A 27277-nucleotide genomic window follows, 5' to 3' on the forward strand; every position below is an offset into this window, starting at 1 on the left:
TAGCAAGGAAACCTCATTTATTGATCTCCAGGCTCTTGGGGTAACCAGGCGCCCAAGAGCAGCAGACAGTCCAGGGCTTTGGGGGAGCCCGGGGGCGGAGGTCCAGTCAGGACATGCACTTCTTAGCCCACCACAGTCCCTGTGGGCCATTGCACGCACTCAGGGCCCAGGGATGATGGAGGCGGCAGGGACAGCTGCTCCCTGAGGATCGGGTCGCCTCCGTAGACACCGCCCTGACCAGCAGGGGAACAGTCCCGCCGAGGCTGGAGGAGAGCTGGAAGGTCCTGGAGCAGCACTGCTGCCACCACGGGCCACATCGTGAGCCACAGGACAGCGTGGGCAGAGGCCCCGTGGGCAGGATGTGAGGAGGGGGTGGGAGAGGCCTCAGAGATGAGACATGGGGTCTAGAGGCCCCTTGGGCGAGTTAAGGGGGTGACCCCGAGGTGACATGGCTGTGTAGTGTCCTGGATGCCAGCAAGGAAAGTGGTCCTGACCCCGAAGACACAGGCGTGGGTTTTACAAAGACCTGGGTGTGCTCTGCCCACCCAGGAGGCCACCTCTCCCTGATGGAGACGGGTCTTCAGACACAGAGCTGGCCAGCAGGCTGCAGAGGACGCAGTGCTGGGCTTGACCCCTCATGGAGAGACCACCAGACATACTGGGGGGGGGACTCAGGGTTCCCAGACCGCAGTCACCCAGTGACAAGTGTGCTCCTGCCCTGGGGACCCCACACTCTGGGCCACAGCAGCAGGACGACGACGGGGTGCAGTGGTGGTGGGAGGGTGGGTGGGCTGTGAGTGACAAGGCAGGTGAGCCCTGGCCTGGGCCCCTCACTGGCTCTGTGACCTGGGAGGACTGACTCTACCTCTCTGAGCCCCGCTTTCCATCTGGCTCTTCTCTCCCTGGCTCCCTGGCTCCCTGGCTGCATACCTCCAGTGGGCTGGCCGGAGGCTCGGCGGTCAGTGCCCGCCGCCCTCTAGCGGTGCTGTGGCCGTTGCATCCCTGGGAAAGGAGTGGGGGGGCAGCGGGGAAGGACAGGTCGGTGCCCCTCGGGTCCCACCAGCACGCCAATGCAGGGCACAGCAGGGGTCCCGGCGGCCCCTCCCCCCTTGGTGGAGCCCGCTGAGGTACTGAGTGAGGGTGTGCAGGGCAGGAGGAGGGCATGTGGCTTGGCGGTGACCGTTTGGAGAGGTGAGGGCAGGGGGACGGTGTGACAGCTAGGGTGGGCCTAGGGATGGGGCTGCCCAGACCCTGGGGTCTGGACTGGGGGGGGTGGGGAAGGCCAGGGTGGAGAGGGGATTATGGCTGCCCCAGGACGCTTGGTGGCAGGGGTGTGGACACATGAGAGGCCCTGAATCTCCTAGTAGCCTTGAGGCTGGGCACACAGGGCACACAGGGACCTGCTGGCTCGGCACTTCCCTCAGGGCGCTGTCCTGCCACGACCATATGCCGGTCACCCACAGCCTGGGTCCTCCCGGCCTCTGCAGGTCTCTGCCTGCTGTAGAGTCCGGGCGCCGCAGGTGGAGGAGAGCTCAGGGCACTGGTGCTCCGAAGGCCCAGAAAGGAGCTGAGCCTGGGCAGGGCGGGGACCGCAGCTCGGAGGAACATGTTGGGTGTGAGGAAGCCTTCCTATGGGAATCGAGAGGGGTCCGTGAGGCTCTAGACCCTTGACTGGGGGACACTGGGCGCCTTTCCTGGGGACCACCGACCCAGGCAGTAGAGGTCAGGTGGGTTGTGAGATTGCAGGGTGGGTGGACGAGGGCCGTAGGTGAGGGGGCCCAGGAACTGGAAGCAGCCCACGGTGGGCAGAGTCAGGGGCACGGGGGGCCTCATCTCCCTTTCCTGCCGGGCAGACACCCCCATCCCTCGACCCTCGTGTCCCCCCAGGGACGGGCCCCAGCAGTGGAGTAGCGGCTCACGGGGCGCAGGGAGGCTGCCGGAGGGGGTCTCGGGGCCCGGTGTGCGGGGAACCCGCAGACCAGCTGCAGAGGTCGCGTTTGTAACAAAAAAGCAGCTTTTATAGGCCCCCGCGAGGGCGCCGGTGGCCCGCGTTCTTGCGCTCCTCCTCCGACGACCCCGGGGAAGGCTCCCGCGCCGGCTCCCCGCCGCCCGGGGCCTCGGGGTCCCCGCCCTGGGCGCCGTCGGGGCCGGGGGTCGGAGGCCGGGGGCGCCGCTGTGCGGAGGAGGGCCGCCCGGGCGCGCCGCTGGGGCCCCGGCGTGGTGCGGGCCTGCGCGCGCCCGGCCTGCCGGCGGCGCGGAGAGCGGGGGACGCGGCGGGCGGCGGCGACGGCGGGCGGGGGACGCTGCGGGAGCTCCCGGGGCGCGGCCACAGGTCTGCCTCGCCGTTGTGCAGGAGCACGAAGTGGCGCTGGGACAGCAGCGGCAGCATCTTCTGGCCGCGCAGCCTCTTCTGGAAGGTCTCGAGTGCCAGGTCTGGGGAGGAGTTGGGGGTGAGCCCGGCTGGGGCGGGGGAGGCGTGGGGGGAAGGGAGGGGCGGGCACCCAGCCTCCCCGGCATGGCGTTCCAGGGGCTGGAGTTTACGGGGCTGAGGGATGGGCCAGGGGTTGGGGTGAGGCGTGGGCGGGCATCACCTTGGCTGGGAGGTGGGGGCCTGAGCAGAGGGTGGGGTTGCCATGCAGCCTTTCGGGGGCTGGAGAGCTAGGTTTGTGGATGTCTGAACTTGGGGAGAGGTTGGGCAGGCAGAGGGGTCGGTTTGAGGGTCCTGGGGGCTGGGTAGGGGCCTCACCCAGAGCCTCCGTGACCACGCCTGGAATCACCTCTTTCAGGACTTCACAGTTGGTGTGCAGGGCAGGGTTGGAGTTCATCTCCAGCAGCCACACCTGGGCCCAACACTGCTCAGCATACCTCCCTCCCTACCACTTGGCCAGCAGGAGGCTGAGGCCCTGGTCCCCATTAAGCCCGGTGACCGGGCAGGTCACTTCTTTCCCATGGCCTCACTCCCCCATTTGCCCAAGGGGCTAAGACTCTGAGGGTCTGAGAGTCTGGCCTTGGGGGCTGCCCCAGCTGCAGGAAGAGCGAAGCCTTGTGGACACACCACCCCCAGGGCTAGGGAGGGTGCATAACTGCCTGCTCCAGGGGCCCGCCTGAGTGGTCAGGGTGTGCACAGAGGGCCCCTGCCTCCTGCACCTGCATGCTGGGCCCCGCCCACCCCACCCCACCCCGGGACGCCTCAGCAGCACCTTGAAGTTTTCATCAATCAAGAAGTCACAACCAATGAGGTCAAAGTAGCCCAGCTTGCACTTGAGCTTGGATTTGACAGACAGGAAGCAGTGGGCCATGATCTGCTGCATCCGCTTCTGTGGGTAGGGTGGGGGGGGGTGGAGACAGGATGTCACCTGTGGGCCCTGATTACACCCTCCGGGCCTGAACAGCCACATTCCCACCCCTCACCTGCGCTCCCACCAGTGCCTGCACTTTCACATTCTCAGGGTCACAGGCTCACAGCCAGAAACTCCTTCACTCTCATTTTACTCATTTCACAAACGTGTGGACCTCCTATTGCGTGGCAGGTACTGGGGTCGAGAGTAGAGAGAGCTTACGAGGAGTCTCTGCCCTTGAGCAGCTCACTCGTAGGAGAGAGAGACAACAGTTGTGATGTGTAAATCGTTATGCACTCTGCACAGCACATGAAGCCATACATGCTGATGGAGAAGATGAAGCAGGGTGAGAGGTGGGGCGTTCTGGGTGGTGTGGAAAGGCGTCTGATCTGGGTGGGCCAGAGAGTGAGCAATGGGTGAAGACTGAAAGGGAGAGCTGTGGGGTGGGGATGGGACACCTGGGTAGAGCAAAGGCTGTAAGTGGGAGCACGCCCAAGGTGTTGGAGGAACAGAGTGAGGCTGCTGTGGCTCGAGTGAGCTAGGAGGGCAGTGGGAGATGAGACCAGAGTGGCACCAGTCACATCTCGGGGACATGGGAAGACCTTGCCTTTCACCCTGAGGTCAGAGCTGTTGGAGGGTGGAGCATAGGAGGGCATATCTGACCCGTGCTCTAATAGGGTCCTCTGGCTGCTATGTTGAGAGAGACTGAAGGGCCCCGTTGCAAAGCTCCAGTGAGAAATATGGGTGGCTTGTGTAAGCCGAGGTGGTGGAATGGATGCTGGGTCTGTGCTGGGGTAGAGCCAGCCTGGTTGATTGATGAAAGGATGGTGAGCTGTGAAAAGAGGAATGCAGGGTTATCCCTAGGTATCTGGTCTGAGGCTCTGGGAGGATGGAGCCCGCATCAGCGGAGAAGGAGAGGAGGCCCATGGAGTCTGAGACATCTGTGAGCCTACAGATGGGGTGCTGGGAGCCAGGGTTCAAGTTCAGGGGAGGGGTCAGGGCCGGATGTTTCAATGTGGGGTCTTGAGCACATAGATGGAATTTAAACTCAGGCGATGTCTGATAAAGACAAAGAGTACATATCAGTGGGTACAGCAGATAAAGAGTAGAGCCAGGCTGAGCCCTGGGCCTCCTGAGCAGCAGTGCGGAGCCAAGGGGCCAGCACAGGGGGCGGAGGGGGGGTGGACGAGGTCCTGGAAGCCATGGGGAGTGAGGAGCTGTGTCCAAAGTTGGCTGACAGGTCAGGGAGAAGAGGGCTGGACTGACCCCTGGGTTTGACAGCATAGAGGTCACTCCAGTGAGCATTTCAGCGAAACAACAGGGAGAAGCTTTGCTGAGCAGGTTCAAGAGAGGCAACATAAAAACAGCCCAAACTGGCCAAATTTGTCAGAATTAACCTTCTCAAAATGCTGGAAATTAACCAAAGGCGTCCAGCAACATGAAGAGTGTTTACTCAAGTAAAATCTTAAATCTTGGTAAGAACAGCAAGCTTTGTAGCATTTTAACTTGCCCTGACTTTATCCCTGGCATCCCAGCTCAGTGCCTTGAAAAAAGCCTGTGTTCTTGGTACTGGAGATAGCAGAACAGACCTGTCTGGCAAAGAACTGGAGTCATTTGTTGTGATGTGTCTGATGGTTCCATGGCAGACCTCACTTGAACTAAAGGAAAATACAAGAACAATGTCTTACCAAATAGAGAATGCCAGTGAAGAGATAGAAATTATAAAAGGGAGCTGAATAGAAATTCTGGAGTTGAAAATTATAGGAACTGAAATAAAAAATCACTACAGGGGTCCAACAGTCCATTGGAGTTGTTCAAAGATAGATCAATTGATATTATCTAGTCTAAGGAACAGAAAGTCAAAGGAATGAAGAAAAATAAAGCTACAGAGACCCGTGGGACACCGTCAAGCAGACCAAAATGCATAAGGAGATCCAGAAAGAGGGCAGAGGAAGAGTCAGGAAGAATATCTAAAGAAATAATGGCAGTGGGACTTCTCAAATTTGATGAAAAGTAATCTACACGTTCAGGAAGGCCAGTGAGCTGCAAGGAGGATAAACTCAAAAAGATCCACCACAGCATAAGCAAACTTTCCAAAGACAAACAGACGATGTTGAAATCAGCACAGAGAAGCGACTCATCATAAAGGCTCCTCGATAAGACCAACAACCAGTTCTCATTAAAAACCATGGAAATGTCCATCAACAGATGAACGGATAAAGAAGATGTGGCACATATATACAATGGAATATTACTCAGCCATAAAAAGACATGAAATTGAGTTATTTGTAGTGAGGTGGATGGACCTACAGTGTGTCATACAGAGTGAAGTAAGTCAGAAAGAGAAAAATAAATATTGTATATTAACGCATATATGTGGCACCTAGAAAAATGGTACAGATGAACCGGTTTGCAGGGCAGAAATAAAGACACAGATGTAGAGAACAAACGTATGGACACCAAGGGGAGAAAGTGGCACGGGTGGTGGTGGTGTGATGAATTGGGAGATTGGGATTGACATGTATACACTAATATGTATAAAATGGATAACTAATAAGAACCTGCTGTATAAAAAAATACATAAAATTCAAAAAAAAAGAAATAGCAAAATAGAAGATGTAAATCCTAACTTATCAGTAATTATATTAAATATGAATGGAGTAAGCTTTCCAATTAAAAGAGATTGTCAGGATGCATTCCCCTCCCCCCCATACACTATCTATGAGACTCACTTGAGATTCAAAGACACAGATAGGTTGAAAGTAAAAGGATAAAAAAAAGATATATCAGGGCTTCCCTGGTGGCGCAGTGGTTAAGAATCTGCCTGCTAATGCAGGGGACACAGGCTCAAGCCCTGGTCTGGCAAGATCTCACAAGCCGCGGAGCAACTAAACTTATGCACCACAACTACTGAGCCTGAGCTCTAGAGCCCCTGAGCCACAACTACTGAGCCTGCATGCCATGACTACCGAAGCCCACGTGCCTAGAGCCCATGCTCTGCAACAAGAGAAGCCACTGCAATGAGAAGCCTGTGCACGGCAACGAAGAGTAGCCCCCGCTCGCCGCAACTAGAGAAAGCCCGTGCACAGCAACCAAGACCAAACACAGCCAAAAATAAATAAATAAATAAAATTAAAAAAATATATATATCAGGCAAACAGTAACCAAAAGAGAGCTAGAATATCTATACTGATAGCAGATAAAATAGAGTTTAAGACAAAAATTGAGGACATTAAGAAAAAAGAGGACATTTTCTAATAAGTCAAGAATATGTAATAATCATAAACATACATATACTTAACAACAGAGCCTAAAAATGCATGAAGCAAAAACTGACAGAATTGAAAGGAGAAATAGACAATTCAGTAATAATAGTTGGAGACTTCAGTATCCCATTTTCAATGATAGAACAACTAAACAGAAGATCAACAAGTAAATAGAAGACTTGAACAACACTATAAACCAACTAGACCTAAAAGACATCTATAGAACACTCCACCCAACAGTAGAATATACATTCTTTTCAAGTGTGTGTGGAACATTTTTCAGGATAGACAATGTGTTAGAACATAAAACAAGTTTCAATACTTTTTTTTTTTTTTTGCGGTACGTGGTCCTCTCACTGTTGTGGCCTCTCCCATATGTGGACCACAGGCTCCAGACGCTCAGGCTCAGCAGCCATGGCTCACGGGCCCAGCTGCTCCGCGGCACGTGGGATCTTCCTGGACCGGGGCACGAACTTGTGTCCCCTGCATTGGCAGGCGGACTCTCAATCACTGCGCCACCAGGGAAGCCCCCAATACTTTTTAAAGGGTTGAAATCATACAAAGTATGTTTTCTGACCACAATGGAATGAAATTAGAAATCAATAAGAGAAAGAAAATTAGAACATTCACAAATATGTGGAAATTAACACACAAGCAACAAATGAAAACAGAACACACAAAATCTTATGGGATGCAGTGAAAGCAGTGCTCACAGGGAAATTTATGGCTGTAAACACCTACATTAAACAGGAAGAAAGATCTCAAATCAAATCAATAACCCAAACTTCAACCTTAAGAAACTAGAAGAAAAACAAACAAACAAACAAAAACAAAAAACGAACAAAAAACCCAAACCACACCAAAACAAAACTAAACCCAAAGCAAGAAGGAGGGAAATAATAAAGATTAGAGTGGATATTAATGGAATAGAGAATAGAAAGCAACAGAGAAAATCAATGAAACCAAAAGCTGGCTCTTTGAAAAGATCAACAAAACTGACAAACCTTTAGCTAAATTGAACAAGATAAAGGGGAGAAAAGACTCAAATTACTAAAATCAAGAAAGAAAGACTTACATAGAGATGAAAATGATTATGAAAATGATTACAATTGTTCATAAAATACCATGAGTACCTGTATTCGAAACAAATTAGACAACTTAGGAGAAGTGGAGAAATTCTTAGAAAGACAAACTAATAAGTCTGACCCAGGAAGGAATAGATAATCTGAATAACCTCTAACAAATAAAGGTTGAGTTAGTAATAATTAAAAAAATAACAATTCTTCCCACAAAGGAAAAGTCCACAATAAGGTAGCCTCACTGGTGAATCCTTCCAAATATATTTAAAGAATTAACACTAACTCTTCACACACTCTCCAAAAATAGAAGAGAAGGGAACATGTCCAAAATCAGACAGACATACAAGCAAATAATGCTGTGGACCATATTACTTATGAGGGTAGACACATAAATCCTCAGTGAAGTACTAAAACCCAGTCCAGCAGCATATTTAAGGGACAATATGCTACACCTGCGTGAGATTTATCCCGGAAATGCAAGGGTGATTCAACACCTGATAATCAATTTCTGTAATACAGCACATTAAGAGAATGAAGCTACAGCAACCGAAACGGCGTGGCGCTGGCTTAAGGATAGACATACACACCAATGAAATAGAATTGAGAGTCCAGGGAGAAACACATACATATCTGGTCAATTGATTTTCAAAAGTGCGCCAAGAACAGTCTCTCTGACAAATGGTCCTGGGACAACAGGAGAGCCACATGCAAAAAGCTGAAGTTGGACCCTTACCTCCCACCATTACACAATAACTAACTCAAAACGAGCTAAAACTATAAAACTTTTAGAAGAAAACATAGATGTAAATCTTTACAACCTTGGAAATGGCAATGGATTCTTAGATATGACATCAAAGCATGAATAACCAAAGAAAAAAATCGATAAATTGGACTTCATAAAAATCTATGCAAAAAAGGACATTATGGGGAATTCCCTGGCAGTCCAGTGGTTAGGACTCTGCACTTCCATTGCAGGGGGTTCAATCCCTGGTCGGGGAACTAAGACCCCTCAAGCCGAGGGGCCCGGCCAAAACAAAACAAAACAAACAAAGGACATTATCAAGAAAGTGAAAAGAGAAATCACAGAATGGGAGAAAATATTTGCAAATCACACATCTGATAAGGGTCTAGCATTCAGAATATATAAAGAGCTCTACAGCCTAAGAAGGAAGAGTGGACAAAGGATCTAAACAGAAGTTTTTCTAAAGAAGATACAAAAATGGCCGACAAATACGTAAAAAGATGCTCAATATCATTATCATTAGGAAAATGCAAATCAACTCCACAATGAGACACCACTTTACACCCACCGGATGACTATTAAACAAAAAAAGAAACATACCAAGTGTTGGCAAGGATATAGAGAAATTGGAACCATCATACATTGCTGGTGGGAATGGGAAACCTTGTAGCCACTGTGGAAAATGGTTTGGCAGTCCCTCAAAAAGTTCAACATGAGTTACCCTACGACCATGCAGTTCCCTTCCTAGACCTATACCCAAGAGGACTGAAAACATCTGTTCATGAATATTCATAGCAGCATTACTCATAACAGACAAAAAGTAAAAACAACCCACACGTCTATCAACTGACGAATGTTTATCCGAATAAGTCGTGGTCCGTTTGTGCGATGAAATAGTTTTCAGTCATGGAGAGAAGCGAGGGGCCTGGAAGATGCCACGCTCAGTGAAAGAAGCCAGGAAGACGCGCATAGCATGTGGCCCCAGCGACGCCGAGTGCCCCGAGCAGGGAGGCGCCCGGCGACGGGAGGTGGGTTAGCAGTTGCCGGGGCTGGCAAGGGCAGTGGGTACCGAGTTCCTTTCTGCGGAGGCGACTGTGTTCTGGAATTAGAGTGGTGACCATCCTGCAACTCTGAGAGTCCACCAAAAACCACTGAGCTGTACTTTCACAGAGTGACTTTTGTGTCGTGCGAATGATCTGCTTCAGAAAGAGGGAGAGGACAGGGTCCCTGGAACCCACCGCTGCGCGCACGCCCAACGGCAGCCCCGCCCAGGGACTGACGGTCCCGACCCCTGGCCCCTCCCAGCGCCGTGTGGGCGGGGCGCGCACGCACCGCGAAGGTGGTGAAGACCCAGTCCCGGGGGAGGCGCTTGGCCTTGCGGAACTTGTCGTTGATGTGGCGGTTAAGGTGCTCCATGCTCCACACCGTGTCGTCCTTGAGCAGCAGGTACAGGGGGCTCTTCTTCTGCATGAACTGGGAGGCAGGGCAGCGCCTGGAGGCCCGGCCCCCCACGGGGGGCCCTGACGAGAGCCTCACCCCGACGCGGCCACCAGAGACCCCACAGGGGTCCCGCTCCTTCGGGACACCGAGCCCCTGCCCCAGCACCTCCTGCCCCTGAGAAGTACCCCCAGATCCTCCTGGAGGGCCACTGCCCAGACACCTCCCTTTGAGACCCTTCCACAGAGACCTCTGCCCACAGCATCCGTGAACTGAGGTCCTCACGGAGGCCCTTGCCCTTGGCCCCCACCCCTGCTGGGCCTGACCCACACCCAGAGGGAGCTGAGCTGGGGGTCGGGGCCACGGCTCTCAGTCTGTTCACCAGGATGCCCAGCGGAGGCTGAAGGTGAGAGGCAGTGCTGGCTGCAGGCAGGGGCAGCCCAGGCCACCTCGGGGTTTGGGCCATGTCTACAGTTGGATTCTTGAGCAGTGATTTGTCCAAGGCTGCAGGGAGGGCCCTCACCTGTGTGGGGCATTTACCTGGTTGGTTAAGTGGCCACAGAGGTCGCTGGAATGGGGATCATAAAGGCCGAGGGTGAGGCGAGCGTAGCCATGGCCGAAGAAGACCATGTAGGGCATGGTGCAGGCGATGAGCAGGTAGGAGCGCACGTCGAACTTCTTCCCATCCAGCAGCAGAGGGTTCTGGATGTACCTGGGGAGGCGTGGTTAGTCTGGCCCGTGCCCCCACCTGGGCCTGCCAGTTCCTCAGCACCCCTGCTACCTGTCTCAGGTGTGAGCTGTGGGTCCCCTACCCTGGCTGGGCGCAGTGTCCACTGGTCAGGGGACATTTCCGAGCCTGAACACATCAGGGAATTGGGAAGGAGGGCCTGGCCCCTAGAGCTCAGCCCACTGGTGTGTGTCTGGGGCACCCCAGGGCGCAGCCCTCGCTAGAAGCCTGGGAGGCAGAAGCAGACTGGGCCCTATGGGCTGGGAAGACTGCCTGGAGAAGGAGGGAGGGGTGACCTTGGGCCTTGAAGGGCAGGTGGCTTTGGAGAGGCAGGGAGGGGACATCCCAGTGGAGAGAGCTGTAGGTCTAGAGACCCAGCGGCTGGGAGCAGCTGCTTGGGGTGGCAGACAGCAGTTGCGGCAGGAGTGAGGTCCACACTGGCAGATAGGCAAGTCCGAAGGGACCTTTCTCAGGCTCGACTGTGCCCCCTGGTGTGAGGCTGAGGGTCTGGACCCCTCCCAGAGGCAGAGGGAGCAAGGCGGGGTGGTCGGCTCTGCCTGTGGGCCTGAAGGCTGCAGCTGGATGCGTGGGGGATGGGGGAGAAGCCGGGCTCCCTGCAGGTCAGAGGGTGCAGGACCCAGGCTGGGGCACAAGCTGACCAAGCCCTCCCTGCCCCACACCATCCAGGAGCCTCCTGTGTTTGGGGGGGGGGGAGGGTATATCCTCTGAGATCCTGACTGGATGTGAAAACCCCACCTCTTCTGGCTACACAGGGGCCCAGCTGGGGGCATCGCAGCCTTCCACCACCAAGGACTCCTCTGTGGGCCCCGCGACGCCCACGAGCCTCACAGGCACCAGCGGGCCTGGGTCAGCCCCACCTGGCCAACGCCCCTCGGGGTGCCCACGCGCAAAACCTCTGCACGACCCGCGCCTGAGGCGCCCGGAAGGGCATCTTGCGGTAGATGGGGTCGTCCTCGATGCTCTGGGTCTTGGCTTGGAGGGCGGCGACTTCCTCCTGGTTCCGGAGCAGAAAGATGCCTTTGCCCTGGTTGGAGGCGGTGGGCTTGCAGATCCACATCTGGGTTTCTGCGGAGAGAGCTACCCGAGCCAGGGAGCCTGCCTCGCCCCGCCCATCCCTGCCTCGTCCTGACCGCTCCCAGCCACGGCCCCGCCCCTGCAGGCTTTGGCCTCCACTAAGGTCCGGCCATGACCCCCCCCCCCCACCCAGCATCTACTCAGCACCAGCCCTGACCTCACCCACCCTGGCTCCACCCTTCCACTCCCTGACCACGCCCCACCTCGGCCTCGCCAGGGCCTTGGCCCCGCCCTAATCTCGCTCCCACCTTGGTCCAGCCCTGCACCGGTCTCCCCAGAGCGGGCCTGGCGTCCAGGGGCCTCTCACCATCAAAGAGGGTAAAGAAAGCCTCTCTCTCGTCCCTGATGTCCAGACGGTAGGTCTCTGGGAAAAAGTCTTCCATTTTCAGGACGCTGGGGAAGCAGGGAGGTGGGGAAGACACTGGGAGGGTTGTCCCCCTCCCCCAGCTTGGTCAGCCATTCTGGGGGTCTGACCTGGGGTAGGCTGGAGGGAGAGTGTCTGCTAGGAAGCTGCGCTGGGCTCCAGGCACTCCTGCCCTCTTTGGTTTCCTCTGAAACACACCCCCACCCCCGGCCCCCAGCTCTTTCCTGTGCAGAACCTTTGCACCTTCTGTTCCCTGGCCAGGAGCACGCTTTTCCGGCTCTGCACACCTGGCTTCTCTGCAGGCTGCCTCACCCACCTCCCAACCCCTCCCACCTCCCTGCTCTTCCCCCTGCTGCTCTCGGGCCTTCGGGAGTGGTCAGTTCAGAGCTGGGTCTCCAGGCCAGGACAGTGCCCAGCATGCAATGAGCGGTCAGCACGGATCCCCTGTCCTGGGATGCCCTGTAACCCCTTTCACCGAGCACCAGGCCATCCTTCAGTTGAGGGCAGAATGGCTGGGGGAATCTACCTCTGTGGCCCAAGGTGTCCTGAGCTGCTCCACATGAGCTCTTCTGGGGCGGGTGTCGTGTCCTTTCCAGATCTGTACCCCAGGAGGACACAGGACCTGGCCTGAGTGGCTGCTCAGTGTGTGGAGAATGGATGGGGGCGTCGAGAGGTGGGGAGTGGGTGGGGGCTTGGCGGTAGACTGGTGGTGTGTGGATAAGTGAATTTTGGATGGAAGTAGGTGGATGGGCAAGTGGTCTGGTGGGTAGACGGATGCCTGGAGGGGGTTGGACCAGAACTGCTGACAGAATTGGGTGGTGTCGTGGATGACCAGGTAGTGGGTGGGTGGCTGCCTGCCTGGTGGGGGGTGGACGAGGGAGGCAGATGGTAGGTGGCTGTTTGGATGGGCGGGCAGACGTGTGAATGGCCGGGCAAGTGAGTGGAAGAGGAGTGGGCACATCGAGTGGGTCGGGCACGGCTCCGGGGGGAGGGGCGGGCCAAGGGGCAGGAATGGGTGTGCAGTGGACGGCAGTGGGTGTGGTAGGCAGTGGTGACTGAATGCAGGACACCAGTGGGCGGCTCTGTGGTGAGCGTGTGAGGACCGCTGGAGGGCCGTGGACTGGGTGGCTGGAATGGTGGCCGGTATTGGGGGTGGAGACAGATGGGTGGTACGCGGCTGGGTCAGTGGGAAGGCGGGTAGGCGGACCGACTTGGTGGAGGGCGGTCAGGAGCAGCGATTGACGCGTCGGGTGCGGGGTGCGCCGCCGGGGTGGGGGGCCAGGGCATCCTCACTTGGCCTGTGCGCAGGGGGCCAGCTTGCTGGTCTTGCTGAGGACACGCGCGTGCTCCCTCAGGGCGCTGAGAAGCCCGATCTTGGTGGTAAGGAGCTGGCTGTTGGGGAGCTGGTACAGCAGCTGCTCACCTGGCGCGACAGAGCCCGGGCAGCGTGCGACCGCGCATGCGCGCGTGGAGGGCCGCCCGAGGAGCCTGGCCCCGCCCCTACCTTCCCGGAAGCTGCAGTAGGTGTCCCTGCACTTGACCTCGCACCACTTGAGCTTGTAGTCTTCCCGCCGGCTGTCCTGGATGCGCTGCCAGCCCTTGCTTTTGCAATAGGAGCTGATTCTGCAGGGGCGAGGGGCGGCGGTGACCTGGGGGCCGCGGGGTTGTGGGCCGCGGAGCGAGGCTGGGCCGGGGCCTGCAGGCGGTGGGGCTGGACCCAGCCTGAGGCCCCACTCACATTGCGGCCCCGTCGGTGCCTCCGATGTAGAAGAAGGGGCCCTGCCCGGTGCCGGGCCGCTGCTTCTCCCCCTCCAGCGGGTGCTTCTCCAGGAGGGCGGCCCGGGGCCTGGCAGTGTCAGCATCATCCAGCTCTGCGGGCAGAGTGGGTGGTCAGAGGCTCTGGCCCAGCTGGTGGCTTTTCTGCCCCTCCCTGGGCCCTGCCCGAGCCCATCTGCGTCTTGGTCCAGCTGGCTTAGCTGACGTAGGAGCCCCTCCTCTCGGTGGCTCCCCATTGATCTCTCATGGGCCCAGCCTGTGAACAAGGTGGGGTCAGACAGGGGGCGTCCACTCAGAATCTGACTGGAACCCCTGTGCAGTCCCCCCAGCCGTCTCGGCCCATCTCAGCCCAGCCTCAGGCCCAATCAGAGGGCCTCCTAGGAGAAAGGGGGCAGGGTCCCTCCTTACCAACGGCAGGGGCTTTGTGTGGGGCAGAGGCTGAGGTGTGAGGCTGGAGCTAGGGGCAGATGTGACGCAGGGACGTGCCCAGAGGGCGGGGGTCACAATGTCCATCATGACGTCATGGGTGGCCCACAGCAGTCAAGGGAGACCCCTCTCCGCCTGTTCAGACTCCGACTCTGCTGTCCTCTGCCCTACTCGGCTGGCCCAGATCCCACACCCAGCACATGGCCTCCTGCTGGCCCCTCTCCCCGGGCATGGCTGTGTGGTCCCCCCGTGAGAAGGCCTTCCTGGGGATGGGGTGCCTGTCCCTGGGGAGGCCCTGGCTGCATACACCTGGTGCCCAGGGGCGGCTCCGCCGGACCCCTGCCATCCTTGACCGCTTGCCTTTCTTTGTGCCAACCTGGGTCCGAGGAGGTGGTCCCTGGCAGTGGAGGAAGTGGGTGCGGCTGCGGGCCACAGGCGCTGGGGCACTGGTGAGGGGGCACCTCTGGGAAGACGTGGCCCCCACCCCTCTGCGGGCCCTTTGGGCGGCCCGTGGTCCTAGCCCTTGAACTGGGCACGCAGTCAGGCCCGCCCTGCCCGGGGAGGGGTGCTGCCCAGCGTCCTGGATTTGGGCTTCCTCTTGTGGGTGGCTCCCGTCTCTGTGGTGACTGTGGGGCCTGCAGGGACTGTCCATCTGGTGTCGGCATCTCTGCGCTTGGCCTCCCTGCCGGCTGTTAGGAGGGCTGCTGTCAGGCCTGCGGGGTTGGGGGGCGGCAGCCCTGAGCAGTCCCCTCCCAGAGTCAGGACAGGGCCATGAGGAGGCCCCGCCCTGAGGATGATGCCTCCCTAGGGCTCCTTTCCTGTGTGGCTAACTCGGGAACATTTTAGGGAGTTTTAGCCATTCCTTGACAGGTCCTTCCCAGTTTGGGGGCTGCTTGGGAGGCTAGGATTTTCCGAAAGATTGAAGAAACACAAGCAGTGGAAAGGCCAGTACCCTGGGAGCTGGCAGGCAGAGAGGGGCTCCTGCATTTGCATACCAGGGGCTGGCAGCTTGCCCTCCAAAGAGGACAGTCGCTTTGCAAACAAACCAGCCGGTCACCCAGGAGATGCTGGCCAAGACCTTTCTCCCCACTTAGGACAGAAGAGGGTAAACTGGGAACAGCTGTCAACGTGGTTACAGGGCCTGGGTGCGGGGCGGGGCGCGGGGAGGCTCTCACCCCCCTGCCAAGCGTCTCCTCCCCAGCCCTGCCCCACCCAGAACGGGAGGGCTCCTCTGTGGCGGCTGGACCCCGCCCAGCATGACTGCGGGGGGGGTGGGGGGGGTGGGGGGGGGTGGGGGGGGGATAGGAGCCTGCTGAGCACGGGGAGGGTGCGCACGTGCGTGTGCGCGTGGGTCTCCGCGTTGCCTGGGAGACCCGCACCTTGCTGGGGATGGGGGCCCCCAAGGAGGATGACGGTCAGTACTCTGCCCCAGCACTCCCACGTGAGCGGCCACTGAGTCAACAGACATCTGATGGAGGCCCCCAGGTGTGAGCGACAGGTTGACGCCCAGAGACAGAGAAACAGGGCCCTGCGAGGAGAGGCCGGGCGGTGGGGGTGGTGGCGGAGCCCGAGGCAGGGGACGCAGCCCTGGGAATACGCTGGGGCAGGACTGGACGGTTAGAACAAAGGGACAGACAAGGTGGACGAGCTCATGGAAATACGCAGCACAGCCTCGTGAGAAGCTCAAGGCGAGGAAGTGTGCTGGAAAGGAGAATGTAAAGAAGGAAAGGCACCCAGCGGAGCCGGAGACACCTCAGAGCCGGAGGCAAGGCTCCTGTGAGCCGCCCAGCGTGGTGGGAGGTCTTCAGACCCCCCCTCAGGGAATTCCCCAGTTGAGCCGGACCTGGGAAAGGAAGCTGGGGCTGTGGTGTGGATCAGCTCTGTGCCTCGGTTTCCCCACCTGCAGAGTGGGCTGGGAGTACCAGTGGCCTGTGTGACACATGCACACAGCTGCCTGGTCACCCATGTTGGAGGAGGGCCTGTGTGACGACGGTGAGGCCGGAGAGGGCCAGGCCGGTGCCGAGCAGGGCAGTGACCCGCCTGCAAGGAGCGTTACTGGGGGTTACAGCGTGAATGTGGGAGGTGGGAGGGAGCCCCGGCCCCCACAGCCCAGCAAAGGGTAACTTCTGCGGGGTAACCCGGACCCAGCAGCGAGCGCTCCCGGAAACGGGAGCCGGGAGGTGGGCACGGAGCTGCCGGATTTCAGAGCAAGCTTTGTAAGCCTGTGCCTCTGTTTGCCTGTCTTAACTCTGATATCTTATTTCTTCCACGAAGAATTAAACAGGCCATGAATGACTATTTCTTGTCATTCAAGTTAACAGAAATTAAGAAAAAGAATCCTTGCTCTGGGCGTGCACGCGTGTGGTGGACGCGGTGCGGGTGCCCCGGGCTGCAGGACATGGTGGCCTGCGGGGCTGCGGGCGGGGTCAGGGGTCAGAGCCTTTGCCGAGCAATTGCCTTTCTCAGAGTCTCTCTGACGGACTAATTCTAAATAGCAAGCTTTGTGCTGAAAGGTGTTCCCGAACCGTTATCAATGGTGGTGAAGCTCGGGTTGCAGTGGCCCTGCCCGGGGGTGGGGGGGTGACGGCACCAGGCCCTCCGCGAGGACTGCAGGGAGGGGTCGGTGGAAACAACTTTATAACGAATTTTTAAATAAACTTTTTACCTGGTCAGGTAAAAAGTCTGGCGGGAAATGGCGCTCCGGTGTGATGAATGGAAGACCCTCGTGAACCTGAAGGAAACATCCAGGAAAACGAGGTGACACCCGTGTCCTGCCAGGTCCGTCCTCCAAATACACGTCTGGGGACGCGGGGCTCAGGAGGTGCTCTCGTTGCTCGTCAGGCTGGTGCCTTCTGGCCAGGGCTGAGCTGTCTGGGGGGACGTGGGTCCCCGCAGACTTTAGGAGGCCGTCCCTTCTGGGGGTCGGTCCTGGGAGACAGACCTGGTCCTGAGCAAAGGAGCTGGTCCTGAGGGGCTGCCACGCCCGGAGGCCTGCCCTGCTCAGCCTGGCCTGGGGGTCTCTGCCCAGCCAGGCACCCGTCCGCTCCCCTCGCTCGCCTCCCTCACGCTCCTGGGCAGAGTCCCGAGAGGACCCACAGGGCTCCTGGGGCCAGGGGGCTGGGCGGGGCAAGGGACGGTAGGCCCCAGCCCTCAGGGCCAGCCAGGACCCCCGCTGGTGGCCCGCTTGCCCCTCTTGCCTGCCCGACAAGGTGGTGTGAGCCCTGTGCCAGGGAAACAACAGTGGTGACCAGGCAACTGTCTCCTAGCAACCATGACCCAGAGGGGAGCAGGTGGATGGGGAAGGGCAGGAGGCCGGGCACCAGGGGCAGCGGCCAAGGCTGGAGGAGGGGTGGCATGGGCACCGCCCCCACCTGGGTCCTCCGTCCTCCCGGGACATTCCCGAGCCTTCTCAGGATCCCCAGATCTGTGCCAGGCCCCCAGGCCTGACCCATTATGTTTGTGTGCTCAGTGTGCTTTACCTGTGTTATTTTATCTCCCCTTACCACGGCCTCTTTACAGAACAGAAAGTGGGCGCTCAGCAAACCCGTGCCTCCGCAAGGGGCTGAGAGGAGCTCACGCCCAGGTCTGGGAGGCCAGGGCGTGTGGGAGGGCCGCTGGCTGCCCTGCATGGCCCCCTGCCTCTGTCCTCCAGAGCCTTGCATGGGTCACCAGGGTGTCTCTCCTTAGGGAGCCTTCACTTGCTTCTTGTAGGGTGGATGGTGGTCCCCGTGCCATGTGTGTCCACGTCCTAAGGCCCAGAAAGTGCCGTGTGACCTTACTTGGAAAAATCGTCTTTGCAGATGTGATTATCTGATGGGCCCTAAATCCAGCGACCAGTGGCCTCGGGAGAGGGAGGGAGAGCGGAGGAAACACAGAGGGGAGAAGCCAACTGAAGATGCGGCAGCGGCCGGAGGGATGCGGCCACAAGCTCCCGGACGCCTGGAGCCCCAGAGGCTGAGAGAGGCAGGAAGGACCCGCCCCAGAGCCTCCGGAGGGAGCAGGTGGCCTCCAGAACCGTGAGAGAATACATTTCCGTTGTTTCAGGCCACCGAGTTTGTGTAATTTGCTGTGGCTGCCCCAGAAAATTAATGCACCCCTTAAGCGCCCCCTCACTTTAAGGGTCCCGGGTGGCATTCCCCACTGTGGGGAGGCCTCCCTGACCCCGCTCAGAGGCTGACGCACTCCCACCTGTGTGCCTGCCTGCACCAGGTGTTGGGGGCCTGCAGGGCTCCGTTCTGCTGCACTGTGGTCTGACACCCCTTTGCCCGAGGGTAGCTGTCGGTTACTCTGGAGGGGCGGAGAGCTCCTCCAGCCAAGTCCTGGACTGAGGGGCAGGCAGCCTGACCTCGGGAGCTGGTGGCCCCCTGTCTGGGCCTGCTGGGTGCAGCACCCGGGGGCGGGCAGTGGATCCCCTGGTCACCTGCAGGCCACTTGTCTTCCCCTTGGCCTGAGCACAGAGTTTCAGAACCCCCAGGTCGTCCTCCCCCGGAGCCCATGCCCCACTCCCCATCCCTTCTAGAGGCCCAGACCCCTAGGAGCTGGGCCAGCCCACCACCCTGCTGCCCTATGACTCCCCGTGGGTTCTGGGGAGGCGGCCCCCTGCCCACGTGGTGACAGCGAGAGCTCAAACTCAGAAGCTGCCGTATAACCCGAAACACTGGTGTGGGCGCCAGCCCGGGGCAGCCCTTCCCGCGACGGCCTGGGACTGGGCCATCGGTGGCATCTACAACCCCGAACAAGGCAGCCAATCATTAACCGGCCACCCCGCAGGGCGGATGCCTCTCCCCGGGTGCCACCGGGCTTGGCTGGGCTTGGCCCCAGTGCCTGGAGGCAGACGGGGCGGTCCAGCCCCGCTGGGTAAAGGCCCAGCACCCCTCCTGCAGCTGTGGTGTGGGTCTCCCAGGCAGCTCAGGCCCTGGCTCCCCACGGGGAGTTGGTGCCTTTGCCAGGGCTGGAACAGGAAGCTCTCCTCACCGGCCCCCGTGCGGCCTCTGGGCCCCTCTGCTGGGCTCCTGCATGGTTCCCGCTTGGCCACCTGCTCAGAGAGACCTTTCTGGGCCACCCTTACCCCACCCCCACCCTGCTGCCACCTCTACTGCCCTGGCTTCTGCAGCACCGGCAGCCCCTGCAGCTGACTCGTCCTGCGCGGAGCCTCCTTGCTGCCTGTGACCCCCCTCTCAGGGACATCCCCCCCCCAACCCCCAGTGTCTAGAACTGCACCGGCTCCCAGAGGGCGCTCAGGAAAGAGTGGGTGCTGAGGACGGAGGGAAGGCGGGGAGGAGGGAGGAGGGACGGTCCCCTCCGCCCTGGCTGTGGCTGCAGAGCCCTGGGTCGGAGGCATCAGACAGGCCTTTGCGAAGCCGTGGGTTGGGACCCTAGGACCTCCTTGGAATTCTCAGGGGAAGAAGGGGCTGGTCCCACGAGGCCAGGGGTGGGACCGGCATCCGGAAGTTTGGTTTGGGAGGCAGCTGTAGACAGAGGACGTCTTGCTGAGCCTCTGTGGGTAGAAGGGAGCGGGCAGGGGCTGCCAGGCCTTCTGCCCAGCGTGCATGGGTGACAGCCTGGCCCGGCACCTGGAGAGTCCCCCGACCGCCCAGGTCCCGAGTTGCGCCTGTGGGGACCCAGGGGAAGGAAGAAGAGGGGTCTCACCTGTGGGGTCTCCACACCTAGCACCCTCCAGGGTTCTGGTGCCACCTGGGGTTGGGGAGAGGGCATCCTGGGGCGTCTCTTGGGCACTGCCAGCCACGGGCACCCTTCCACGGCCTGGGCTGGGGGTTTGGGGCCAGGGCTGCTTCTGTCCTGTCCCCCTTACCCGCCGCCCCTGCCTGGTGTGGGTGTGGGGTGGCAAGGGATGAGGGTACCTTCCTGGAGAGGCTCCTGGGGGCTCCAGGGATGCGGCTGCCTGCGGCCCAGTGGCAGTGCCAGCAGCACGGGGGCTGCACCAACTGCTCGCCAGCCTTCAGCGTGGGGCCCACCGCCCGTGGAGCCCCCCCACTATAACACCAACAGTCTGTTGTGTCTGCGACAGAAATCCCCTGTGGGGCGTCACAGGGCTCCCCCAGTCAGGGACACGGGGGCTGTGGGTGGTCAGGCGTGGCCTGTGCCCTGGGGGCACACGAGGGCTTGCGCCTGGGCAGGAGTGTACAGCCGGCTCAGGCCCACTGCTGGGACCCACGGACCCCGGCCTCCCCTCCACCAGGCATCCGGTGAGCAGCCCCTCCGCCGGTGGCGATCAGGCCGTGGATGGACGGCATTACCAGACAGTATTAGACAGAAGGAGCAGATCTAACCGTGTCTGGTAAGACACCCATCGGCAGGCTTTGGTGCAGGCAGGCTCATCGGCGGCCCTTCTGGGAGGGCCTGGGGCTTCCCCTACCACCTGTCTCACCGCACCGTGAGGAAGTGGGAGGGCTCGGCGGCAGGACCCCCAGAGCCGCCTGGGGCTTCCCCTACCACCTGTCCCGCCGCACCGTGAGGAAGTGGGAGGGCTCAGCGGCAGGACCCCCAGAGCCGCCTGGGGCTTCCCCTACCACCTGTCCCGCCGCACCGTGAGGAAGTGGGAGGGCTCAGTGGCAGGACCCCCAGAGCTTCCTCGTCCGTGGAGTGGCCCCAGAGCCCTGGTGGCCTGGCCCAGGGCTGCTCCAAGGAGGGCTTTCCTGCAGACCCCGTCTGGGCAGCAGCCCAAACACGTGTTTGTGGGCGCAGCTGGGGGGCAGCCTGGCGTCCCTGCTCTCGGTCCCGGGTCAAGGTGGCTGCGGCGCCCTCGCAGCTTTCGGAACGGCCCTCGGCCGGTTAATGAGTAACAGCCGGGCCAGGGGCAGAGCCTCCTCCTGTGGGAGAGCCACTGGGGCCCAGGGCAGAAGGGTCACCCCTGTGCCTATGCCGGCAGGTCTGGGGGCTGGTGTCCTGGCTTCAGATCAAAAAGATAAAACAAAAGACCATCCCGGCCTTGATGGTTTGGGACAATGTTCCCAATCTCGCCTATGACACTGCGGGGGCTGGGGGTGGGGAGTGCAGCACAGAACGTCCACTGCTCCAGGCACCCGGACACACCCTTGTCCCCCCCCACGTCCCCAGTGGACCGAAGGAGTAAGAGGGGTGACCGCCCACGGCCCCAGCTGACTGGGACCTCTAAGGGCAGGCCGCCTTCCAGCGGTGAGCTGGGGTGCCCTGGACAGCCGTAGTGGACATCTGACCCTGTGTGGTGGACGGGAGGGCCCGGGAAGGGAAAGTGGGGGCTGCCTGCTGCCAGCCCTGTTCCAGCCAGAGGCGCGTTTCTCTGTGTGGCTGCTGACAGGCCGCCGGCCACTCCGTGGGGAGAACCCAGGCCCAGCCACGGCGGATGCACAGGAGCCTGCCTGCAGGCTGGCGGCCCTTCTCAGGCCCTAGCCTCCCGAGTCCCTTGGGGAGCACCGAGGGCCCCGATGTGGCAGAACCGGCCCTGCAGCGGTCGGCAGAGGCCTCCCTGGTTGGGCCGGGCTGCAGAGCTGAGACAGGCCGTCTGCCCGTCCCCCAGCTGGCCCGGGGCTCGGCCCAGCTCTGGAGTCCAGGAGCTCAGGACCGCGTGTCCTCGGGCCACTTCCCGGCAGGTGGTGGGTCACCTTTGAACATCGTTACCAGACAGTGTTAGAGTCGAGCCGAGAAATCCAGCACTGTCCGGTAAGATGCCCACAGAGGCCCAGGTGTGCCTCGGCCCGAGGACGCGGGACGGACGTGGGCGCCCCACGGCCCGCAGGGAGGGCCCAGGTGCAGGCAGGGAGGCCTGCGTGCTGCTCCCTGTTTTCCCAGAGCCAAGGGCACCTGGGGCCGCGGACCCGGGACCAAGGCCGGAGGTGTTGCTGGCCTGTGGAGTGGCCCACCCACCCGGGCCCAGGCCTTCGTCGCCGCTCCACTCGGCCCACACCTGCCAGGGGTGGTGGCAGCACCTGCTTGGGCGCCATGGGCAGGGCCCGGAACCCGAGCATCCTATCCCGGATGACTGGGGGCGGGGCACCCGGTGCAGCTGCAGGAAGCCTTTGATTCTGGAGGCTGAGAAGGGGCGCAGACACGTCCGGGCCTGGGGACGGGGCCTGCCCGAAGCCAACTTTCTGCCTTAGAGCCCCCCCCGGCAGCCACTGGGACAGGACAGGGTGGGTGAGCTGACTGTGGGTGTCAGGGGCTGTGGCTGGCGTGGGGCCTGCGTGGGAGAGGTCGGGGCCCGGGGCCAGGCTGGGGGAGGGCGGCCCCGTCGCTGCGAGCAGGGCCCCACCGTCATCATTACCAGGCAGTATTAGAGACCAGGCACCATCCAATGCTGCCCAGTAAGATGGCGATGGCCGTCCCGAATGGGGTCTGGGGGCCGCCCGTCTGGGGTGAAGAGGGGACTCAATGGAGGGGCGCCCAGTAGCCTGGGGTGGAGCCACGGCGTCTTAGGGCACTGAGGTGGGGAGGGGCCCGGAATGGCCGGGGCTGGAGCAAGTGTGTGCCCTGAGGCCACAGTGCCAGGCAGGCGCCATGCGTGGGGGGTCAGCCCGGGGGGAGGCGGGGCTGCAGCGCCTAGAAGCCTCTGGAGGCCAGGACCACAGGGTGACCCCCTGCCCAGCCAGCTCTGGCCGGCCCAGTGGGGCCACCAGCTCCGGGCATGGGGTGGGCGCCTGTGGGGGGCAGGGTGTCCTGCCCACAGGAGCCCAGGGCCTAGGGGCGGGAGCAGAGCGGGACCCTCCCGCTGAGCCGACGCAGGGACAGGCCCAGCCCCGGGGTCCTGGGTGAGCACGAGTGTGTATGAGGCTCTGTCTCTCGAGTGCAGCCCCAGCACGGTCTCCAGTGCCCACCCTCCCGCCCTTGGCAGGAGCGTGGACGAGCTTTGGGACCAGCAAGCAGGATGGTGTTCCCAGGGCCCAGGGCCCCCACCTCTCACCGAGCAGCCTGTCCCCAGCGCCCAGGGCCCCCACCTCTCACCGAGCAGCCTGTCCCCAGCGCCCTACTGTTGTGTGGCCCTGGGGTTCTGACTGCTGCTGGCTGTGAGGTCCAGGGGCGGGCGAGGAGGTGCTGGGCCTGCAGGAGGGGTGCAAGAGGGGTAGCTCGGGCCAGACTGCACCTGGCGGTCACTGTGGCTTGTGTGCCCACTGGTCTGGGGTCCGGCCCCAGAGCAGGTGGGACAGCAGCCCCCAAAGGCAGAATACAGGGCAACAACCCCCAGGTGCCTGCGGCGGCCAAGCCAATCTCGCAGTCACCCCCAGGACAGGTGGGGCCCTGCCCTTCTCAGGGTCCACACCGGGGGCCCCTGCAGGGAGCTGCAGACCCCCGGCCCCCTGCCCTGGGGGACTGTCCCCGTGCAGGCGGCGCGCAGGCCTGGAGAGCTGGCCAGGGCAGCTTCTCAAGGTTTCTGGCACCTTCCACCCGCAGAGGCTGCAGGGAGGGGCCTGGGCCCTGTGCTGATCCCCCCGACCCGAGGCTGCCAGACTGACCACCACAAAGACTGCGTCCACCCAGCCCTGGGCCTCAGCCAGGTCCACCCGGTTTCTGGCTTCATGCTCGGGAACAGGCGACATTTCTCACAGGGCCTGACCTGACTTAGGCCTGGCCTTGGGGGACACGCATGGGGAGTGGGCTTCATAGGCGCCCGGACCCTCCAGGTGACCACGTCCAGGCTCCGAGAGTGGTGCCCATGGCCGGGATCCAGGCCTTTGCCCCTCTGGCCCCTCCTGGCTCAACCTCGCCTTTCAGTGTCCATCCTTCAGACCCGTAAAGTCAATTCGCTTTTTTCTGAGCTGAGTGAAACCATTTAGACTTCACTTTCAGAGCTGAGTTCAGTTTCAGCTCCACTCCTGGCCGCCAGGCCACAGGGTTGGGACAGGGGCCCAGCATCCCTCCTTGTAGCCAGCCCACCGTGCCAGCCCTACTTGGGGAGCCCCGAGGGCCCGGGAGACCCCACAAGCCCCGGCCAGCCCAGCTGCAAGCCAGGTGGACAGGCCAGTCCCGCTGTCCGCTGCCCGCCAGCGTATCGGCTGTTATGTTCTCCCCTAGGAGGCAGAGACCTGGGGCTGGTGGGCAGCAGAGTGTTCCCTCTTAAGCCCCAGGACAGAATCCCACTCTCCTCCTGAACCCAGAACCTGTACATACACAAGGAAAGACCAAGGCCCAGCCGGGCCCCAGCACAGCTCACTTGTGGGTCAAGGGCCTGGGCGGCCGTGTGGCTTGGGGCAGGCAGGCGAGTCTCACTGGCTGAGATGAAAAGTGAAAATAAATGTAGCCTGTTTCTCAGTGCCCCCAACGGTGCTTTCTTAGCCAGTTGTTGGCAGGAGTGAAGCCAGCGTGTGGCCCCTGGGTGCGGGGTCTGGTTAACCATCACCATTCCCACCAGGCTCGGGTGGGGACATTGAGAAATCAGAGCATCTCCTGTCTGGAGAGCAAACAGCCCACCTGGAGGGTGCCCAGCCTGCCCGGCCCAGCAGGACCCACCTGCACAGGACAGGGTGGGGTGGGGAACACGATCCCAGCATGAAAAACCAACAGGCTGGTTAACCTGCCCGACGGGCCTTAATCAATGGTGAGGCCGCACAGAGAACAAAGCACAGAAACCCAACCCCTGTGCGCAGAGCAGGCGACGCTGGGGCGCGTCTGAGGCCAGGCCGCCATTCCCCGCCTCGGCCCTTCGGGGCGCCCTCCCCACACCGGAGGCCAGAGCAGGCTCCTCAGGAGGCTGGCGGCTTCCACGGGCTGTTTTGCCGTCTCCTAAGTTCACCAAACAGATTTTGCAAAGAAGGTATTTGCAGATGATCAACGTGTCTGAAAATGCACAGTGGACTGCGTCCATATTTTATGGTGCTTTGCATTTTCAGAAATGCAAAACTTCTTTTGCCTAATTCAGCGTGCTGCCAATGGCTCTAACTTTGAAGCATTTCATCTGAGTTACTAGACAAAAGTAAAAGAAAACCAAACCGACCTATTTTTCTAGATGCTCAGCCTAAAAAGGCCTAAAATGCTCCCAGTGGATTAATTAAAACAGCCTGTCCTTCTGCCCTAGAAGCTTCGTTCATCAGGAACAATGAACCCTATATTATGCCTCAGAGAGAGCTAGCCTTCTGTCACATCGAGGTTATCATCTCCTAAGCTTCAAAACTGCGGAAGAAAGCCAACGACTGGGCTGGGAGAGCAGCTCGCGCGCCACCTCGCTCAGGGCTGGGTGTGCTCGGCCGGGGCAGCGCGGCCGCCCTTCCGGGACGGTGCTCGCGTGGCTGCTGCAGAGGCTGCTATTTCGAGCTTAGGTGGAGGATCTTTAGAACAGACTTTGGACCTGACCCCGGTCACCGAGTCGTGGGCGGGGGCCAGCCTGCACCTCCTCAGACGGGGGCAGGTGAGGAAGAGCGCGAATCCGGGCCAGACCGGCTCCGGCCCGCGCTCCGGCCGGCACCAGCGTGGCCACTGGCGAAACCGAGCCCTGCCCGGGAGCAGACGCACGGAGACCCACGGCCAGAGCCCCCGCGTCTCAGGCCTTCCCAGCAGCCGGCTGCGGGCAAAGAGACGCCTCAGCACCGGGACTTCAGTGGCCGACCCGGGAGAGGGCTTTCCAGAACGTCCTGTGGCGGGCGGAAGGCGGGAACCCGCAGCTGGCAAGCCCAGTCTGCCCTCTGGCCGGGCGGGAAGACCCCCACCGGCCGGTGCTGGCGCTGCGGACGTGGCCTGTGCACCCTGACCGCCCTGGGCCGCGGGGCGGCTCCACGCCCTGCATCCCCGGCGCACCCGGCCCCGGGGCCCACGTTCGCGCAGAGGAAGGGCCCCCCTTCCCCGAGCCCTGGCCCCGCCGGACGCTGCGGCCCGATGGGCCACTGTCACCATCGCTCGCCATCATCCTCCCTGGGTGGGCGGCGCAGGGGCCCACAGTGCTGGTGCCGGGGGAGGCCCTCGGCCCAGGGCGGCGCCCTCAGGCTCCCCCACCTCCACCTCCCTCACTGACCTGCCCCGACAGGATCTGGGCCTGGAGGACGAGGGTGGGAGGCCGCTCCCACCCCTGCCTTCGGCCCGAGCCCAGCCCCGTCCCTGCACCTGGGACCCACCGGGCCTCTGCACGGACGCCAGGGAAGCCTTGGTGCTGGTCGCCCCGAGTACCTGTCAGCCCCTGGTCCGTGGCCTGGGCGCCCAGGTCTGGCTTCGGCCCAACCTGCCCACAACCAAGGTGGGACGCCTGCTGCCTGGGGAGACCCGCGGCCCGCCGCCCTCTTCGGAGGCTCCGCACAAAGGAACCCGAGGTCCATGCGTGTGCAGTGGACGGCTCGCCGGGCCTTTGGGGAAAGTTCTGAGAGCGACTGGGAACAATGGAGGTGGTGCGGGGCAGGGCAGGGAAGAGGCAGCGAGGCCCCGGCTCGCCTTACATGTAGGGCCTCCCCCCTCCCCACGCAGGTGTCTGCTCTGGGCCCAACCAATCTCCACTCCTGGCGGCCGACAGGTGTGTCCCCTGGGCTCCCATAGGCCGGGAGGGAGGCAACTAGTGACGCAGCGGCAGGGCGGGCGCCGGGCCTGCACACATTCCTGCCCCCGCCTCGCCCGACTCGCCCGCCCGCCGGGCCAGGTTGAACAAAAACCAGGGCAGGGAGCGTCTGCAGGGGCTGCAGTGGAGCGTGTGAGCCACTGGCCAGGACAGCCGGCAGCAGCTCCTGTCCAGGTGCTGGGCACGGCCTCGCTGGACCAGGGAGGGAGTGGAAGGGGGTCACGCCCTGCACCCCTGCTTTCCGCCCGGTGGCCCCAGCGACGCCCCTGCCCCTTGGGGCTGCGGCCTCCCGTTGACAAAGGGCAGAGGCTGGACCTGACCGCTCAGCTCGAGGCCCCCAGCCCCGCCCCTATGGGCAGGTGGGCCCCAAGTCAGGCCGTGCGCCACACTGACCCACGCGCTGCGGGAGCCAGGCTGCTGGGAAGGCGGCCCCGCTGCAGGGTTGGGGGCCTGCCTGGCGACCGAGGCCTTGGCAGCCCCTGGGACCCCCATTTTGGAATCCCTGGACTAGGGATGCAAGGTTTTGTGATGGGGTTTGGAAGGGCCTGGGGGCCCGTGGCC

The 27277-nt window shown here is 61.0% G+C and overlaps 2 protein-coding genes across 2 annotated transcripts; both read right to left on the minus strand.

Annotated features, from left to right (window-relative positions):
* On the minus strand, nt 1–13999 carry TTLL10 (tubulin tyrosine ligase like 10). The gene is made up of 11 exons (XM_049698530.1): nt 13990–13999; nt 13787–13919; nt 13553–13744; nt 12575–12646; nt 11992–12077; nt 11468–11687; nt 10403–10574; nt 9758–9898; nt 3201–3317; nt 2778–2840; nt 1–2433 (listed from the first exon to the last, which is right to left on the minus strand). Exons 1-11 carry the CDS (start codon nt 13997–13999, stop codon nt 1660–1662), a joined length of 1980 nt encoding a protein of 659 aa, XP_049554487.1. The 3' UTR covers nt 1–1659.
* LOC125960605 (uncharacterized) lies at nt 13787–26881 on the minus strand. Its single transcript, XM_049695144.1, has 4 exons — nt 26338–26881; nt 16916–16981; nt 14627–14963; nt 13787–14080 (listed from the first exon to the last, which is right to left on the minus strand). Exons 1-4 carry the CDS (start codon nt 26481–26483, stop codon nt 14021–14023), a joined length of 609 nt encoding a protein of 202 aa, XP_049551101.1. The 5' UTR covers nt 26484–26881; the 3' UTR covers nt 13787–14020.
* Nucleotides 26882–27277: the final 396 nt, after the last annotated feature.

Source organism: Orcinus orca, chromosome 1 (assembly GCF_937001465.1).
Source record: "Orcinus orca chromosome 1, mOrcOrc1.1, whole genome shotgun sequence".
In the NCBI taxonomy this organism is placed as follows: domain Eukaryota; kingdom Metazoa; phylum Chordata; class Mammalia; order Artiodactyla; family Delphinidae; genus Orcinus; species Orcinus orca.